The sequence below is a fragment of the Chenopodium quinoa genome, unplaced genomic scaffold, assembly GCF_001683475.1.
Source record: "Chenopodium quinoa cultivar QQ74 unplaced genomic scaffold, ASM168347v1, whole genome shotgun sequence".
Lineage (NCBI taxonomy): Eukaryota > Viridiplantae > Streptophyta > Magnoliopsida > Caryophyllales > Amaranthaceae > Chenopodium > Chenopodium quinoa.
Window position 1 is genome coordinate 1,108,486 of NW_018743593.1, and position 18,702 is coordinate 1,127,187.

The following is an 18,702-nucleotide window of genomic DNA, read 5'->3' on the forward strand; positions in this document are numbered from 1 at the left end:
AGGGTATGTGCTTAAGGCCTTAAGTTTAATCCTACTACTACCAAAAAAAAATAAAAAAAAATAAAACACAATTACCCAAAAACCCAGAACCACCAACAACCAACCGCCGGAACCACCAAAGCCATCGAAACCCACAACCCAAAACCACCACCGAAACCACCGGAATCCAACCACAAACCCAGAAAAACCACCGACAAACCCCTTAAATTCTTCGACGACCCATCAAAACTACTATACCCCCACCGAAACCCTTTAATGACCCACCTAAAACCACCCTGACTGCTTCCCTTTGACAAACCACCAAAGTAAAACCACCCCCACGAACCACCATGATAAACAAAGAACCACCGAAACTCTTCACTTACCACCAAAACCAACCCCACGAACTCAGCAAATCCAATCACAAAAATCACCCCCACGAACCACCAAAATCACCGACACCCTCACACCAAGACCTAGACGAATTAACCCACAACCCACAAATTCAGATCCCAAACCCGCAAAACCAAGACCATTATCCCATATCTTAATTGAGTGTGTTTCTTCTTCCATTCATAAAAAGTGGTTGAAGGAGGAGAGAGAAAGTTAATGTTGAAGAGGATAAAGATGGAGATATTAGATTATGGAGAGGAGGAAGAGGAAGAAGATGATGGAGGAGGAGAGAGAAAGATAATGGGGAAGATGATGAATAGATGATTATTGAAAGATAAACTAAGCTTAATTAGATTAGATTAGTTTTTAATCAATTAAGGTTTAAGTTTGTAATTGATGTTATAAAATTTTATGTAAGGGTATTTTTGTAATTTCATTTAAAAAAAGTTTCTAAAAATGGAAAGATTTGGGAATGTTGCAAATAAAAGTTAGCACCTGTTTTAAGTAAATGTTGCAAATAACTGTTAACAGAGGTAGTAGTTCGGATGAAACTTTTTATTAAGGTGATCGTTCATCAAATATGTGATGTAACTAGTTTTAGGGTGATTTGTACTTGTGTTGGAATTTTAGATTTTCTAGGAATTGTTTTTAAGTGTCGTTTGACTATCTTTCATTAATGAATTCCTTTTTCTTCACATAAAATAATAAACAGTGATTACCACGCGTGACATGAGACCAAACCTAGTTTCTTTATATATATATATATATATATATATATATATATATATATATATATATATATATATATATATATATATATATATATATATATATATATAAAGTTATGTTTGTAAGGCCAAATAAATATTAAGGGTAATGATATATGTAGCCCTTAGGGCTATATATAAGTATTAAATTTACTACCTAAAATGGAAATAAGTTGGGAATTCATGATAAAATCACAAGCAAATCGGTGTAATTAATGTTAATTTTTCCTCAATATTTCCTCTTTAAGCTTCTTATAAATAGCCCTAAGGGCTATATTTATCATTTTCAAATTAATATCGACCAAAGTTAAAGCAGTGCTCGGAAAACCATGGATAACACCACAAGTAATTAAAGCATAGACATATATAACAGTGAGACATTATAATTCCAAGTTTTAGTCTTTTTCTTTGTTTTTTTTTCCATTAGATCACATTAATTAACAACACTTATAATAGTGAAGGTAATATAGATCATAGAAAAGTGACACACTATTGTAATTAACTAACTAAGAAGCTAAGCCAGGCTAGTACGTAATTTGTTCAATCAGTTTCAATGTTAAGAGCAGCAAGCTGTTGAATGTTCATCGGGTAAGCAACGTCGCTGCCTCCATTGAAGGCCTTACGCCCTAAGATAACGTTCACGTGTGATGTAGGGTGGAAGGCGTCCCAAAATACGTACTCCTCTCGGTTCATGCACGGTGTTTGGAACGGTAGACATGTTATTTGGCCTTGGTTGCGCCCGATTCCACAACATCCTCGGTCGATCACTTTAAATCCTGCATTTTACCATCCAACATAACGAAGAATTACAAAGTTATAGTAAATTTATATTTATGAATTAATTAATCATCTAGGTCTTAAGAGAATACATGTACTAAACTACTAGTACCTCAAATTTTATTTTGTTACACTAAAAAAAAGTAGTACGACCATGATAAAGAGTTACAAGTAACAATTTTTGTTCAACCATTTATCTTTAATTTAATTTCTATCACCGCGATTGTGTGAATTTGAAATTATTGCATCCCAAATCCCAATACAAACTTTTGTATGAAACAAAATTTATAAATTGACACATAAAAATGATGGTAAGCGTACCATAAGTAGCGGGACGAGTTAGGATGTCACGAAACATGCTAGCAATGTCGACGTAAATAAACTTGGAACCAGGGAGTTTAGAATTGAGATTGCTAAGCATGGTCTTCACATTGGCATTGAAAGGTTGTATAAGGTTGTTGACAGCGTCCGAGCATTTGCCCGTAGGGCTTTGTGCCAGTATGCTTGGGATGCACCCCATCATTCCTAGTCCGGCTATAGCGAATTTCCTCCCTCCGAGATTATACAATCTCTGCAATTAATTCATTCACATAACACGTTAATGTTACATAAAAAGTTAAGCCTCTATTCTTTTCCCATGAAACTAGCTTATTAAAAGTCAACGACTGAAAGGCTTACCGTGAGTTGAGTGGTGTATTGTTGAACCAAGAGATTGGCGAATTGTTGCCCGTTATATTGGTTACGAGTAGGATAATTGGGCATAAGATAATTGTTAAGGTAGTCATTACTTCCCATTCCAACAAAGAATAAACATTGTGCCAAGCTTCTACCAACATCATCAGCCCCAAGATTTGCCGTTATTTGGTTTAATGTGTTCTCAAAGTTGCGCACTTGCTGATTGAATGGTATGCGTCCAACCTATCACCAAAAATAAAATGTCTTAAATTTTACTACTTGAAATTATCTACTAAAATTTATGTAATGTAAAGTGTCAATGATGCATTTTGTATATAAGGAACATGTTTTTTAGGTACTTTTAATATGTTTACTTGAGACGTTACTATTTTCCTAAAGTTGTTTCCATACATTAAAAAAAAGCCTTCTTTTAAAGGAATTTGTTTTTTTTTATATATTTTAACTATATACGTAATATTATGAGGCATTGACGCTCAATAGAGCTAATAAGAATTGTCTCTATTGTACAGTCGATATTTATTCAATGAACTTAATTGTTAATCTAGAGTTCTCCATACAAATAAATGAGCAATAAATTAATTAAATTAAAGTACACATGAACAATGGGATGTATAATAGATATTGCACATACCCTGTCAAAAAAACACCTAAATTATAGCATTGCCTTTACAATAAATTACTGAGAGCAGTAAATGATCTCATGCATGAGAATAGCTAGTCGCTTTTACAGCATCGGTTCAATTGGCTTGTTATAATTATTACTCTGTATTTAATTGGTACCAGGTTCTACCAATAGCATTCAATTCTTTGAAATTTATCCACTTAGTAAACCTTCCTACATGAGATTAACCAACCAAGATAAAAGTACCTAACATTGATTTCATCCATAAATTGAAGGACAAATTAGTGATAATTTGAACACCAACTAGTCAAGCTAGCATGCGAGGACCAGAATTATTAAACTTAATAATGTATGTTCAAAATAGGCACAACGAAATTACAAATTACAAATTGGAGTACATATCGCGAGTTCAAATTATAACTCGATTACTGTGTACAGACCCTTGATTTATTTCTTTAATCCAAGGCCTCATCCATATATTAAATTTAAAGTGTGCATATACAACTATGCAAGTCCCTCTTCTATTTTAAAATGACCTTTTTTTTTTGGAGATACTCTTGCTTTACTAATGTTAGGGTAATTTTTTTCAAAAAGAATTATTTATTTTATAGAATTTATTAGGGTAACAGTATTTTGATGCATCGATTATAACAATGAAATGTAAATTTTGAACATGATTGAAGTAACAGCATTAAAAAATATTAAAAAAACAAATCTTAAAGAAAATAAATGGCTTACAAAATTTCTGCCAGTAACATCAAGAATGCCAGCAGCAGCTGAAGCATAATTAACACCGTAACGTACTTGATCCCCTCCTCTTGCTTGTGAGTATGCTGGTATTAAAGGCAGACCTAGTGACTCCGCTGCAATTACATATTTTAGCACAAAGTCATATTAATTTATTAAATTAATCATTTCATGAATGTTAAAATTTAAATTACACATGCATGCATAAGTTAATTCAAATCATGCAACTTTAAATCTATAATTGTCTAGCTTTCCATCCGTCTACTTTTAAAGTTTTTTTTTTTTTTTTTTTTTTTTTTTTTTACACTTACTTTTAAAGTTAAGTTGTTAGATCATACTCCGTAGTAATTTAAATTAGCAACGTGACTAGTGTGAGTCTGACACTAATTTGAAACGAAGAGAGTATCCTGTTATTTAGCAAATTTGCATGTTAAATACTCATAATTTAATTGCTACACCCATAAATAAAAGCTCCTTTTTCTTGGGCAAGGGTTCTAGGTAACGAATTACACTAAAGTGATTTTTATTAAAGTAGTATGAAAAATAAGATAATGAAATAAATTTCTTATTTTTAAAGAAATCAAGAGAAAAGGTAATTAGTGAATTACGACTTTAAATTATATAGAGACAAAAATTTTGGATGAAATAAAATTAAGATAATACTCAAATCCTCAAATTCAACATGCATGCAAACACAAAATTTTGCATGAAATAAAAGAGTACAAAAAAACAAAAAATTAAAAAATTAAAAACATGTACCAATGGCATCTACAATGGTGTAGGCATTAGAGAAGCGACCAGTTGGACCGTCATTAAAGTCAATACCATAAGGAAAATAATTAGCCTTAGCAAAAGAAGGCAAATTATTATTATTTCCATTATCAATCAACGAGTCTCCAAACACAAACATTGCCGGCACCAACTCCTTATTCCTAGCCACTCCGCCATTCGATGGCGGTGTCGCAGTCGTTACGTCTCCGTAATCTTGTGCGACACATACATTCATTACCACCACTGCCACTACCACCACAAACACTAGAAAACTACTCATTATCTTATTTTTTTTGGAGGAGTACAATTTTGTGTAAGAAGATTTAATAGTGTGGTGTAAATAATGAGAATGTGTGAAAGTGAAGGTAGTATTTAAAAAGTAAAGGGTTAGAAGTTTGGTAAGAAGGAAGTAATTGCTTAAAATAAATAAAGACTTGTTTTGTTGGTAAATAAACATAAATTCTGAACACTTCATTTAATTAGGCTCAACTGTCCCACTGTGTAAGACGCCGCAGGAAAGCTGAAAATGAGATGTAAATCATGTTATGGCATTCAATTCAATGCATATAATTTTTTGGGTTTTGCTATATTATTATTTGTAGGCTCGTAGCTAATCGCCTAAGTTTTTTTTTTCTTACGTATATTGTAGATATATCATACTACTTACTTCGTATAAAATAAATAGCTAAAATTAAATTTGTAAATAGTTGTTAAAATGAATATTAGGAATAATCCAACATAACAACAAGTTCATGATAACGTTAATGTTTTTATGTTACTCTAATCCATTGATTACATTTGGTGTTCTTATACGATTATTAAGGAATTCTGATTTAGCACTTGTGATTGTGTGAATCTAAATAATTTAGATAGCACAATTGGGCTAATTATACAACAAATTATTAAAAGTCTGCCTTAATGAAGAATGTGTACATATAAATGAAAATTTGCAAATTGTAGCCATTTTCATTTTTTTTTTTTTTTTTTTTTTGCCAATCCGAGCTCAATTCGGACCCCTAAAACCTAAAATGAACATTTTTTACACACAAACCGATGAAAAAATTATATTAGGCTGCAATTCATAATTTATAACAACTTTTGGGATGCAATTTGCAAACAAAAAAAAAAATAAATAAATTGCTACAATTTACAAAATACAAGTTTTAAATGGCTGCAATTTGTAAATTGCAGCCAAACACAGCCTAAAGTATGAACCAAACATAGCCTAAAGTACAAGACTTGGCCAACAACCCTCCTTTCACATTTGAAGTCCCTTTTCTCATGGACACATGTTTATATGTGGTCAGCCACACCATTAATTATTTTATGGTGGTCAGTTCACATATAAGTAATTAATTGAATATTTGGGATTACATTGTTGATGATCAAATGGGGTTAATTTGATATGTATGTAAGGGTTAACGCAATGGAAAAATGAGATTACTATTATAGACAAGGAAATTATTCTTGTAATTTTGAAACAAACAAAGAGGGGCCGAGACTCTGAGAGTATTTGAATGAACAAATGGGGTTATGTCTTTTTAATTAATAGATGTTATGTGATATATTTCTTTTATGGACAAAATAAGGTTACCTTCCTGAATAATTGAGTTTCTAGATTGATGAATAAGAGCAAGAGTTAGGGCCTAATCTCATACGTTGACATTCAGTTCAGTTCAGTTCAGTTCAGTTCAGTTCAGTTCGGTTCGGTTCAGCTCAGCTCAGTTCAGTTCAGTTCAGTTCAGTTCAGCTCCTAATTTCCTTCTCTTATAAAATATTCAGTTCAGTTCAGTTCAGCTCAGTTCAGTTCAGCTGAGTTCAGTCAATGAGAACAGACCCTTACTCTTAATAACATATGTAGTCACACACAAGACTTGATGTTTTCCATGTGGCTTGCTCACAGTACATATGGTCCATTTTAACTTAGACCCATTGCACAAAAATCCTGGACATGAGTTTAACTCTAATGCTCCCTTCGTTCGTTTTTTTTTCTTCACTGGGCAAAGTTATATGCAATTGAGTTGCATTCGTTTAAGTTTTGATCAGGTTGGATTAGTTTGGGTCACTCAAGTTATATTCTGATAAATTTATTATATTGGGTTAGAGTTGATTTCAATTTAGTTCAGGTCTTGTTTGAGTTAATCTTGGTTTGGAACGGGTTTGTACCGGTATAATTTATTCGGGTCAAGTTTGGAATAATTGAGTATCGAGTTCGGATCATATCCTAACAAGAGAACTATAGATTCGAGTCAAGTTAGGATCAAATGTGGGTCGAATTGGTTCGGGCTAAGTACAAATTAGATGATTTCTCAAGTAGGGTCGAGTTTGAATTCAAGGGTGTAGGCCAAGTTTGTATTGTATAAACCTTGGGTTCAGATCAAGTTTAAACATGTAATCAAATCAACGAGTTTTAAATATTTATAATACTCTCTCCGTCTCTGATTGATAGTCACTTATGCCATTTTTGGGCACCTAAAATGTTAGTCACATTTGCTTTTTTCAAGTACCATTAATATTATTTTTTTACCAAAATTCTCTAACATTTGCAAAAATATTTGTGAAAATTTCAATGTAAATTTTACTTTCCTATGTACTTTAATTACTTTATCTATCTACTTTTTTGCATACCCAATGTAAATTTACTTTTTTTAATGTACTTTCTTTAATTCTCCGTAATTTCTGTGATTTTTCTTCAATTCAAAAGTGACTATCAATCGGGGACGAAGGAAGTAAAAGAGAAATACATCAAATCGGGTTATCCTATACTCCTAAGTGTGTAATTAATGAAAATTCGAGTTCAATTAGGTTATTTATGTTGAGTTATATTGGATGACGTTCAATGCTCAAGTTGATTAGGGTATTAGATAGAGTTTCTTCAAATTACAAACAATTCAGTTGAATTCAAGCTACAGTTGACTTAAGGTCATGTCTAGAATAATAATGCAGGTTGAATGGGATAGATCTTAGCCTGTTCGAACTCAATCTCAGGTTATATAAAGTAGAACTTGATCCTACATTATGTAAGATCGGAATAATTACAATTCTTCTCGAATTAAATTGGATTTTAAGTTGTTTAATTTATCGATCAATAAAAGGGATCCTTACTCTTAAATACCAAGAAGTTGTTAGGATCCGAACTTAGCTCACAAATGAGAAACCATAACCAATTAGATCAAGCTAACTTACTTTCTTTTGAAGTGAATTGAATAGAGAGGTGTCAAATTGTCAATATATAGTGGTCCATTAATAAATTACAAAAAATGGTAGAATGTGATACGACCAATAGCAATAGTCAACTTTCATACAGCTACAATTACAAACACTGCAGTTTCACCAACACCCCTAACACTACATGCCTACATTTACTTCTTTAATTTATCTATTCGCAAAAACAAAATTCGTCGGTGTAGTATTAGTAGTAGTTAGAATTTAACACACTACAATTTCATTTCTTGGAACTAGCTCATCATTATTGTTATCTTCTCTAGCCGCGTAAGTTTTGCAAATTGCACTGCTACACATACATACACTTGACATTTCAATATATATTCACTTTCTTTTAATTCTTACTCACTATGATTTAATTTGACTTGCATGTCAAGAAATTTGAGAATTGGTTATTTAGTATTTTGCATTCAATAGTACTTGCTATATTTATGTCTTGCTTTACTTTATGTCTATGATTTCAAGGGCTGTAATTTTGATCTCAAAGCCTTGTAATCATATATAGTACTTCCTCCGTTCTTTTTTACCTGACTTGTTTCTTTTATCACGCTTGCCAATGCAAAACTTTAATGATCAATAGCTTAAATTCTCCATAAGTAAAAATTATAAGAGTTATATATTATGATATTACTTATTGAGACAAATCCAAAAATATCATACATGAATATATTTTTCCTTACATATATTCACAAAAGACGGTCAAAGGAGGGGTGGTGAGTAGTGTAAAAGTCAAAACGGGTCAAGTAATAAAGAACGGAGGAAGTATGTGATTAGGCATCATCCCCTCCTCTCTACACTCTCCATATGCTTAGCCTAACTTATGCATGTATTTTGACTTAATTCAAAATGATGATCACCTTTCCAAACCCTACTAATTGCTAATTCAACAAAGACCATAAACATGCATATTTCAAAATGTTGAATGTGTTCAAAGTACTTTGCAATGTGCACTAAACCGATAAAAAAATAAATCAACTATTTCAGACCCTAATCTTTAGATTTAATTTCGTCAATCTAAACCTGCTTCTTATCCAAATAGAGTCAATTTATTAAGGAATATATAATTCTGGTAAAATTATGGTGGCAACTCTTCTAAAACTTATTAAACCATGCTCGTGTCCCCAAAAATAAGTAAGGAGAAATGTCATTTCTAGGGAAATGCATGTGCTTCTTATTGATATGATTCTATGTCATGTTATATGTTCCAATTAAGTTTTGTTGTATTATTCATCTTAGTTTATTAGGCTTTATTTCTTCATTATCATGTTATTATTGGCCTCTTGTTTTGTCATTTGTAGGTGGTAATCGTCAAAAAAATCCAAAAATTAACAATGCTAAATAGATGTCACATATATCCAACATACAAGTTACTTTTTGTTAGTTGAAACGAACACTACAAGAGGGGAGTGAATTGTAGGTGAGTTCCTAGTGACTACTTTTTCAAATTATAAAACAGAACACAAAAAGAATTTTGCAATGCACACAGGATTTTACGAGGAAACCTTCCAGGGCCCAACTGAAAGTAAAACCTCGACCCTTCTAAGGGATTTCCACACAAAAACCAATCCACTATAATAGGGTAAACACCAAGTTATAAACCTATTATAAGACAGACCTTTACTCATAAGTTCCAATTAGAACTTGCTACACAGTAGGACTCTATCCTACCTAATTCAAGTTCCCAATTTGAATTCTCTCGTACTCTCACAATACTAACACACAGCTTTTGCACTCAAAGCTATATTTTCTGTATGCATTATTGAATTCATACACACACACCCAATAACCCAACCAATTACAGAAAATATAACACTTAGAATATGTTAGGCAAGCAATGCACGAAATCCGAAACTAACATGACAAGATAAAAGCTTGGCAAACTTACACAAATTAGGCTCAGAGATTTCTTCACGCAAAACTCACAAAAAACTTATGAAGATGTGACCTCTACTATTTATACAAGATTAACTCGTATAGCTAGTAGCGTTTTTCAAAAGATAAATAAGTTAAATTAACTAAATCACAAAATATAGTTTTAAGTAAATCTTTTAGAATAAAATCTTTTTTGAAAAATAAGATAAGGTAAGTTTTAGCAAAACGAATAAAATCTTTTGTTAAAACTGATTTTAAGAAACAAAATAAATCAAAAATCTTTTCTTAAAATTTATCTTTTATCTTTTTTCGTATTAATTATATTTGCCAATTATCTTGTCACGCTTCTAATAAATTTCGTGCATATCTATTTAACATATTTAACAATAAATCTAGAAGATAAAATCTTAACTAAATTAATATTGTCGTGCCGCGTTTCTGTAATCTTGAATTACTTGGGCTTCACGCAGATCAGGAACAAGTTCCTGCTGTCACTCGTTCTCTAGTCTTCAACTGGAACTTCACAGAATAAGTTCCTTTCAGAACTTACTGTCTTCAGCTTGCATCCTCCAGGTTCCTGTTAGGGAACATTTCTGTTAAGGAACTCAATTCTTGTTAGAGAACTCTTTTTCTATTTTGCTTGACTTTTCTTCAAAGTCTCTTCATGTCTTCATAGTCTAAGTTACTCTTCCACCTCGAAGGTCAACTTCACCTATACTAATCAAACACTTATAAACCTTTGTTAATTGAGTTTGATTTAGTTTAAGTTCATCATCATCATCAAAACCTTTAAGCTTCAACACTTTTATATGTTTATCATCGTCAATGGTATGATTAGTTCTAATAAGAAATTTTTGACAATTACTCCTTACAATTATTGTTGTTTTAGGAATCACCACCTATGGTTTTTTTTTTATTTTTAATTAAAATCTACCACCTATATTTTATAAAAATGGTAAAACTTCTCACTATTTTGAAAGATAACATCATGGTGGGGCCCACAAAACGGTATTTCCTTCCTCTTTCAATACTCAGTAGTCTTTCTTCTTCATCTCCTTTTAAATTTTGCACAAATACTAAAATCGAATTATTAAATTAAAAAATTTAGGGTTTTAAAATTCGTTGTTCTTGCTTCGAATCTTAAAAAAATAGGGTTTCTAGCAATTCGATTTCAAGATATGCCTCAATTTATATTGAAGTGGAAGAAGAGACAAGTGAGAATCGAGTGACGAAGAAAGAAAATGGAGGGAATTAGCAATGATGACGTCATCTTTGAGGGGTTGGTCAAAGTGGTGGGAAGTTTTGTGTTTTCATAAAATGTAGGTGGTAATAAAATAACAACAATTACAGGTGGTAATTGTCAAAAAATCCTTCTAACAAATTGTAAAATTCAATTATGTAACTTATGATTGAAATAAATACTCCCTCCGTGTTTTTTTAAGTGTTACACTTACCAAATTCGGCCGTATTTTAATAAGTGTTACACTTCCTTTTTTGGTATAAAACTACATTAAAATATTATATCTCTCTCCTCTCATGATCCCCCCAAACCCACTACTATTTTTTTTTATTATATCGCTCCTCTCACATTCATTACTTTTCCATAAATTATTAACTCCACTATATTCTTTTACAATTTTTTAATGCTCCAACTACCCCACTTACCTCTTATTTTATTTAAGTCAATTAAATTGCCTAAAACTATGTGCCGGTCAAACTATAACACTTAAAAAAACACGGAGGGAGTAAGGGCATGTTCACTTTAGCTTAATTTCAGTTCAGTTCAGTTCAATTCAGCTCCAATTAGTTCAGTCCGGTTCAGTTCACTTCATTTCCTAATTTTCTTCTCTCATAAAATATTTATTTCAGCTCTACTCAGTTCAGTTTAGTTCAGTTCAGCTCCAATCAGTTCATTTCAGCTTAGCTCAGCTCATTTATATAAATGTGAATAGGCCTTAATTTTGATAACTATAATAAACTTATTTTGAGGCTAGGTGAGGTGTCAAAATCTTCCATCGATATGCACCAACAAATTAAAAGTATAACTAGTGTTAGGCCCAGGCGATGCCTCGAGTTACTGCGTTATTTCCATGACAAAAATCTTTATTAATATTTTATTTTTATTGAATGACATGTAATATGGTAATAGTTTAGTGGCTAATTAAAACGTTGAAATTTAAACTTAAACTTGAAGTTGTGGGTTCAAACCTTCTATGAACCATATTTTTAGACATAGAGTGAAAATCGGATTAAATGAGAAGAGCGCCACGTGGCACCTAAAATTCATTTGGAACGCCTTGAGGAGAGCGCCATGTAGACCTGGCAATCCTGACCCAGACCCGATGACCCGACCCGAATGACCCGAAATCGACCCGAAATTGACCCAAAACCCGAATTAACCCGACCCGACCCATACCCGACCCGAAGTGGAACTGACCCGACCTTGACCCCAAACCCGAAATGACCTAACCCGAGATGACCTGACCCAAAGTTGACCCGAGACCCCAAACGACCCGACCGGAAGTTGACCCGAGACCCGAAGTTGACCCGACCCGAAAATGACCCGACCTTTAACTTCTTTTAGTAAATAATTATATAAGTTATAAAAAGTTGGGTTTTTCTATACGGTGACCTTACAAGAATCACTTTTCTACGTTGTGCCCTTGCTTATATGACGTTCTACAGTGTAACCCAAAGGTACAATTAGTAATTGTACGGTAACCTCGCCGTTAAGCTGTCGTTATTGCGTTCCGTTAACTTATATGAGAGTGCGTGTAGGTGGTCTGTTACAACTTTTGGGGGGAATTTTTCCCTCTAAAAAAAACAATTTCCCTCCTTCCTTCTTCTTCCTTTAAAACCCCTAAATTTTATTACAATTCTTTAAAGGTTCAATTTTTGTAAGTTTCAGATAAAGCAAGAGGCCATGTCTAATTCTCGCGGCTCATTCTCCTCGATTTCTTCCTGTGCATTACAATTTTTTTGCCCACGTTGCTTTTGCAACCCTCCAAAACTGGCAAAGTTGAAGATTTCAACAACAAATCGCAACCGTAGAAAAGCGTTCTTCAAGTGCAACGATTGCGGTTTCTTCAAGTGGCTGGATGAAGGTGATTTGCAGGGTCTAGAAGTATTAAGGACAGATGAAAATGAAATTGCAGTTGTGAAAGAGAAACTAACAGAGCTCAGTGGCTACATTAGGGTAGTTAAAATGGGTGTGCTTATGTATGTGGTTTTAGTGATAATAGTGATGTTAAAAAGTGTGGAATGAAGTGATTGTAATAATTTCTCTAAAAAAAAAGAAGTGATTGTAATAGCAAGAATTCAGTTAGTTGTATGTGTTAATGAATTGGGTTGAACTACCCTTTTTTTAATGTTTCAATTTATGTTTGTTTGATTGAAATTTTCTGTTTGTTTCAATATTGTTTGATAATATCTTGAATTGGAGACAATGGATAAGTGATAATAAAGCAAGAAATGATAAGAAAGTTATATGCATTATATTAAAACTTGTAGAAAAGATAAGTTTTTTTCAGCCAAAAAATAATCCACCCATTCACAGAGATTATCCCACCCATAAGTTCGACAACAAAAAAAAAAACACAATCCCCATCAGAATTTATAAGTGGGGCAGATTTACATAACTGCAGCACCCATTCATAGAGATATGCATATAATTAGTACTACTAAAAGTTTGTAGATGCAAAAATATCAACACCAAATCAACAAAGTTTCAACTGACATCCAAAAAAAGGCATTGTGATGCTCAAAATGTATGCTGCAGACTTCTAAAGATCAAGTGGACTCATAACATGGCAAGCCTGTTCATGATCTTTTGCCTCTTTGGAATGATGCTTTCATTCATAGAAGTTGTTGTTGTTGGGGCTGGTTGAGAAGAACGGTGTTCTGCAACTGGTTGCTTGTTTCTTTTTCTTAAGTCTGGTTGGCTTGAGCACTCTGCACCTGTATCAGTTGAGTTCATCCCAATCATCTGAGCAATCAAGTTTACTGCAGTGTCAGTCTGACTTGCTTCTGGCCTTGTATTTCTCTTAGCCTTTCTGGTAGTGTTAGAAGTGGTGGATGTCTTCCCTTGTTGCTGTAGCACTTCCTTCTTAGTTGGACCACCTTTGCAAGTAGTTAAATTATGCCCAAATTGTTTGCAGATTGAGCATTGCATAGTAGCAAACCTCTTCCCCTTTCTCTTTTCCCCTTCTTCTCTTCTCTTATTTCGAGAAGGTCTTCCAACGCTTCTTTTCATTGTAGGAGGGAGTAGCTTAGAAACATCCATCTCAGGCCACTGACCAGGATCAGGAATAGGAAATATGTTGCCATTGTAAGCTAAATTGTATCTAGACACAGAGTACCACTCCCTGACAAAATTAGTTAGATCCTTCCCAGCATCAATGATAGCCCTTATTCCATGCCTACATGGAATACCACTTACTTGCCATGTACCACACACACATGACTAGCTATTCAGTGACACAGGGAGCATACTCCTCCTATTAGACACCTCATACTCACCCCTACCAGAAGGATATGCATGGCATTTTCTAGACTCTTTTGTGAGCACCCTAACCCTCTCCCTAATGTTAGGGCATATACCTTCCTCCACCCACTGGTCAGCAAGTTGTTGCCTTGTAGCATGCCTAACCATAGCAATTCTTCTAACTCCTGTGATTATAAAATGAGGAAAAGTTAGCAATGCTTGTTGTAAATAAAACTGTTGTAACTAAGAAAATGCATTACCTTCAAGTAATGTGAGTATGGGACAACTTCTATCAACACCAATTGTGTTGTTAAAACTTTCTACAAAGTTATTGGTATTCTCATCACAAGACAGTTGGCAGTCAAATTTCCACCTTGTCCATCTGTCAAGGGGACCAATATCTTTGAACCACTTAACAGCTCCAAGTCCAGCAGTAGAAGCAATTTTTTGAAGTGCTTTCTTGAAGCTGAATGCTGAATAAGCCTTAGTCACTGCCCACAACAATTTGTGCATGAGTATACCTGGATACTCAGACTTGAAATTCTTGCATAAATGTCTTGCACAATATCTTCTTGGAACTGTTGGCCACACTTGATCCAAAGAGGGGTCAGTTCCCTAAAAAAAGTAACACATTATGCTAACATGTAGTTTGGGCAATTAAAATATGCATCATGCAATTTAAGAGTGCAAGAGAATTGCATACCTTCTGCCGATATGACATTATTGTCCAATCAACTCTTCCTGTTCCAGTCAGAATGTTCTTGAGGTGGTGGAAGAACCAAGACCAGCTTGACTTGTTCTCTGAATCCACAACAGCTACAGCAACAGGGAATATTTCATTATTCCCATCTAATGCCGCAGCTTACAAGAGTATTCCTCCATAGTTGCCTTTCAAATGGAAATCATCAACACCAACTAAGCCTCTACAACCTTGAATAAGACCCTCAAATTGTGTAGCAAAGTTGATGAAGATTGACTTGAACTGGAGGTTTGGCTCAGGTTGCTGCAGTGCCTTCCATGTGTAGAATGCAACTGACCTAGGGTTTTTTTCCTTGAGTAACTGGCAATACACATTCAGATTCAAATAAGACTCACCATGTCCTCCCTGTATGATCTCCATTGCAATACTCTTCATCTTGTACTGGGTGGAGGTAGCCATTGTAACACCATACCTCTCCCAAAGTAATTGATTTAAAGCTTTCCCCTTGATTTCTGGACTTGCTCTAATATCCTCCACTAACTTTCTAGCAGCCCACTTGCAGTTGCACATGGGATTGTTTACCATATTCATGTCACAAGTGTGTCCATGCTTAATGCTTTTTATTGCCCAGGTGATCCCATCTAAAAGCAAACTTGCATGTATTCTCCATCTGCATCTACTGTCAGCACATTCAGCAGTATATCTATCATGCTCTGCCTTCTAACAACCAAACTAAAACCTTCTTGGATACAAAAGTCTCTAAGTGCATCCTTAAAGTGGTCCCTGTCAACAAACATTTTCCATGGTCTTAATGCAATTCTACCCATTTCTGCATCATCATATACCTCACCATTATTATACATCTTACTTATGTAACCCCCATCTAATTCATAAAACTTCTCATTACACCTAAAAGGCTCCCAACCTCCATCAACATAATTCTGATTTAGTAAATCTGCCACATTCTCCTCCACTTCATCTGGATCTGTATCCTCACCTTCACTCTCAGTCTCCTTATCTTCATGTCCTTCAAGCATGTATTCACCATCAGTTTCAGAACAACTCCCATCATCACTATGCACACCAGTACCATCATCACTATGCACACCAGCACCATCACTATGCTGGACCCCAACACCCCTTATCCTGCACCCCCTACTACTCTCTTCTTCTGGTACAGTTTGTGAAGTCTGACTAAAAGGAATAAATAGGCCCTTTACCCTTGCAGTGGTGTTAGGCATTTTCTTGACATGTGGAAAGAGGACTCTACTTTGGCATGACCTACTTTTTCTCAATGGCTCACTTGGGGGTTCATTTTGGTTAGCTTCTGGTGGAGGGTTCAAAGGTGCCTTCCTAAGATTAGGGCTAGGAATACCTTGTAAAAGCCTAGGACTTCTTCTGGGTGCAGGAGGTGACAGGTCAGAAGCATATATTTGTTAAAGTATGCATCAGTAGATAGTATGATATGTGGGGGAGAGTGAGGAGAAATTTCTTCAAGCAACCTTGGTAATCTCCTAGGCTGACTTAAAGGAGGGGTCACCTTTGGAGGTGAAAGGGATGTGGTCAACCTTAGGCTCCTCCTAACAGGTTCTCCTATAGTTAAAGCCCCAGATTCAGTAGGAGGGTATTCAACTTGTACTGGTTGTTTGTTTTTCCTGGAGGGTATCTTTGGCATAAAAGGCCTAGGTGGGGCAGATTTAATTGAGCTTTGTTTAGATGATTCTAGTTGAAATGTGGCTGGGTTAGATAGACTTGCAGAAGGTGGGCCAACAGTATTACTTGGCCCAGTTACAAGTGTTGGGCCAGTAGTTGAAGATGGGTAAGTACTAGAAGATGGGACAGAACAAGGAGGCTCAGTGGCATTACTTGCCTTGGGCAAAATTTGTTGGGGTTTAACTGTTCTAGCCAAATTCATTATAAAGCTAGGCTCTCTCAAACAACCCACCCACACATCTATCACTTTTTCCTTCCATATTCTCAAACATTTTCATCAATGTCCTATCATCCACTAACTTAATAGCCTTCTCCTTATAACAATAATGCAGCCCAGGGTACTCAGGCAACTCAAACCCTCTATTTGCAAATTCCTCACACATATCATTAAACACATCAATTAACAAACACTTATCCACATCATCAATTGTTAAATCAACATAATTAGCACCATAGTGGATTTTCAAAATCCTCTCGTCATCCATCTGCAAGTTGTTTCCAATAAATATATCAAAATGTAAGCAATTTAACATCAAACACACTCATCATACCCACGCTATTTTTAACCTCAAAAAAGCCATGATACAATCACAAAATTATGGTAACAAAATTACCCACAAATAAGATTACCCACAAATAATCAAGCACAAACAATTAACCTAACAAGATTACCCACAAACAATCACGAACTTAATCAAAACCAAACCACCAAATACACTACTTACCAAACAAATTTATCAACTTTATGCATATAACATCTCAAACATTACATAATTCACCAAATATGGAACAACTACGAAGGGTCGAAGTTACAAGCATAGTACATACCTTCGTTGCCGATTGCGTCTTTTTAAGTTGATCTTCACGCGACGTATGTCACAGGGAACCACACCAAATTATCCACAACAATTTGCTTTTTTTAGCTGAAAAATTGCGTCTTAGGGTTTCTGATCATTCAATGAAACAGAGGGAAGTAAAGAGAAGTAAGAGAAGACGAGGGAATTTAAAAGGAGAGAGAAAGTTTAGTATAAAGTACGAGTTAGGTGACGGAATAAATGCCACACCAACGTCCGTCATAAATGCTTGCTGACGTAGGTTACCGTACAATTACATTGTACCTTTGGGTTACACTGTAGAAAGTCATATAAGTAAGGGCACAACGTAGAAAAGTGATTCTTGTAAGGTCACTGTATAGAAAAACCCTAAAAAGTTTATATTAGGAAATTATACATTAAAATAGACCCAACACCTTACATGACTACATTGACTTTCATATAATAGCTAAAAAAGATGGTCAAAGTGATATGTGTGAATAGTGCAAAATGTCAAATCATTAAGAGTAATTTGGGACGGAGGGGGTATAAGAATAATTCAAAGAAATTATTACAACAATGACAATGATAATAAGAGTACGTATTAAAACTAAGATCAATAAGAGAGTGAGGTATAACTCAATTAGTTCGAGCATCCCTCTTTGTTTCAGGAGATCCTGAAAGTGATTCTCAGTCTAAAATTCTAAACACACACACAAAAAAAAAAAGGTTAATAAAAGTCAAACAATTAATATAATCCATGAAAAATATAGCCTTAATAAATATAGTGAGTTTTTCGTCAAAAATAAATAAATAAATGTATATACAGAGTTGAATTTAACCCAATGAATCACCCGAATATGACTCGACTAGAAGTTGACCCGAAAATTGGACCCGAATATTGACCTGACCCGAACTGACCCGACCCGAAAATTGACCCGACCCAAACTGACCCGACCCAAACTTGACCCGAAGTGTTGACCCGATACCCGACCCGACCCGATTATCGACCGACCCGAAATCGACCTGAGACCCGAAATGACCCGACCCGACCCGAACTTGACCCGATAATCTTTTGACCCGAACTTGACCCGACCCGAAATGACCCGACCCATACCCGACCCGAATGACCCATTTGCCAGGTC

General features: G+C 34.6%; 2 protein-coding genes across 4 annotated transcripts; both read right to left on the reverse strand.

The window, feature by feature from the left end:
• Positions 1 to 1,485: 1,485 nt before the first annotated feature.
• On the reverse strand, positions 1,486 to 5,338 carry LOC110682720 (GDSL esterase/lipase At1g71691-like). The gene is made up of 5 exons (XM_021859047.1): positions 4,741 to 5,338; positions 3,973 to 4,097; positions 2,595 to 2,834; positions 2,238 to 2,487; positions 1,486 to 1,915 (listed from the first exon to the last, which is right to left on the reverse strand). The coding sequence occupies exons 1-5, from the start codon at positions 5,225 to 5,227 to the stop codon at positions 1,680 to 1,682; spliced, it is 1,338 nt and encodes a 445-aa protein (XP_021714739.1). The 5' UTR covers positions 5,228 to 5,338; the 3' UTR covers positions 1,486 to 1,679.
• An 8,950-nt stretch (positions 5,339 to 14,288) lies between these two features.
• On the reverse strand, positions 14,289 to 17,992 carry LOC110682754. Of its 3 annotated transcripts, XM_021859083.1 has the most exons (4): positions 17,574 to 17,992; positions 15,036 to 17,230; positions 14,593 to 14,947; positions 14,289 to 14,517 (listed from the first exon to the last, which is right to left on the reverse strand). In XM_021859083.1, the coding sequence occupies exons 2-4, from the start codon at positions 15,051 to 15,053 to the stop codon at positions 14,312 to 14,314; spliced, it is 579 nt and encodes a 192-aa protein (XP_021714775.1). In that variant the 5' UTR covers positions 15,054 to 17,230; positions 17,574 to 17,992; the 3' UTR covers positions 14,289 to 14,311. The 3 variants fall into 3 exon arrangements, 2 of the variants coding, with proteins under 2 accessions (XP_021714775.1, XP_021714774.1); XR_002503463.1 differs by having other exon boundaries at positions 14,306 to 14,517; positions 14,593 to 17,230; XM_021859082.1 differs by having other exon boundaries at positions 14,306 to 17,230.
• Positions 17,993 to 18,702: the final 710 nt, after the last annotated feature.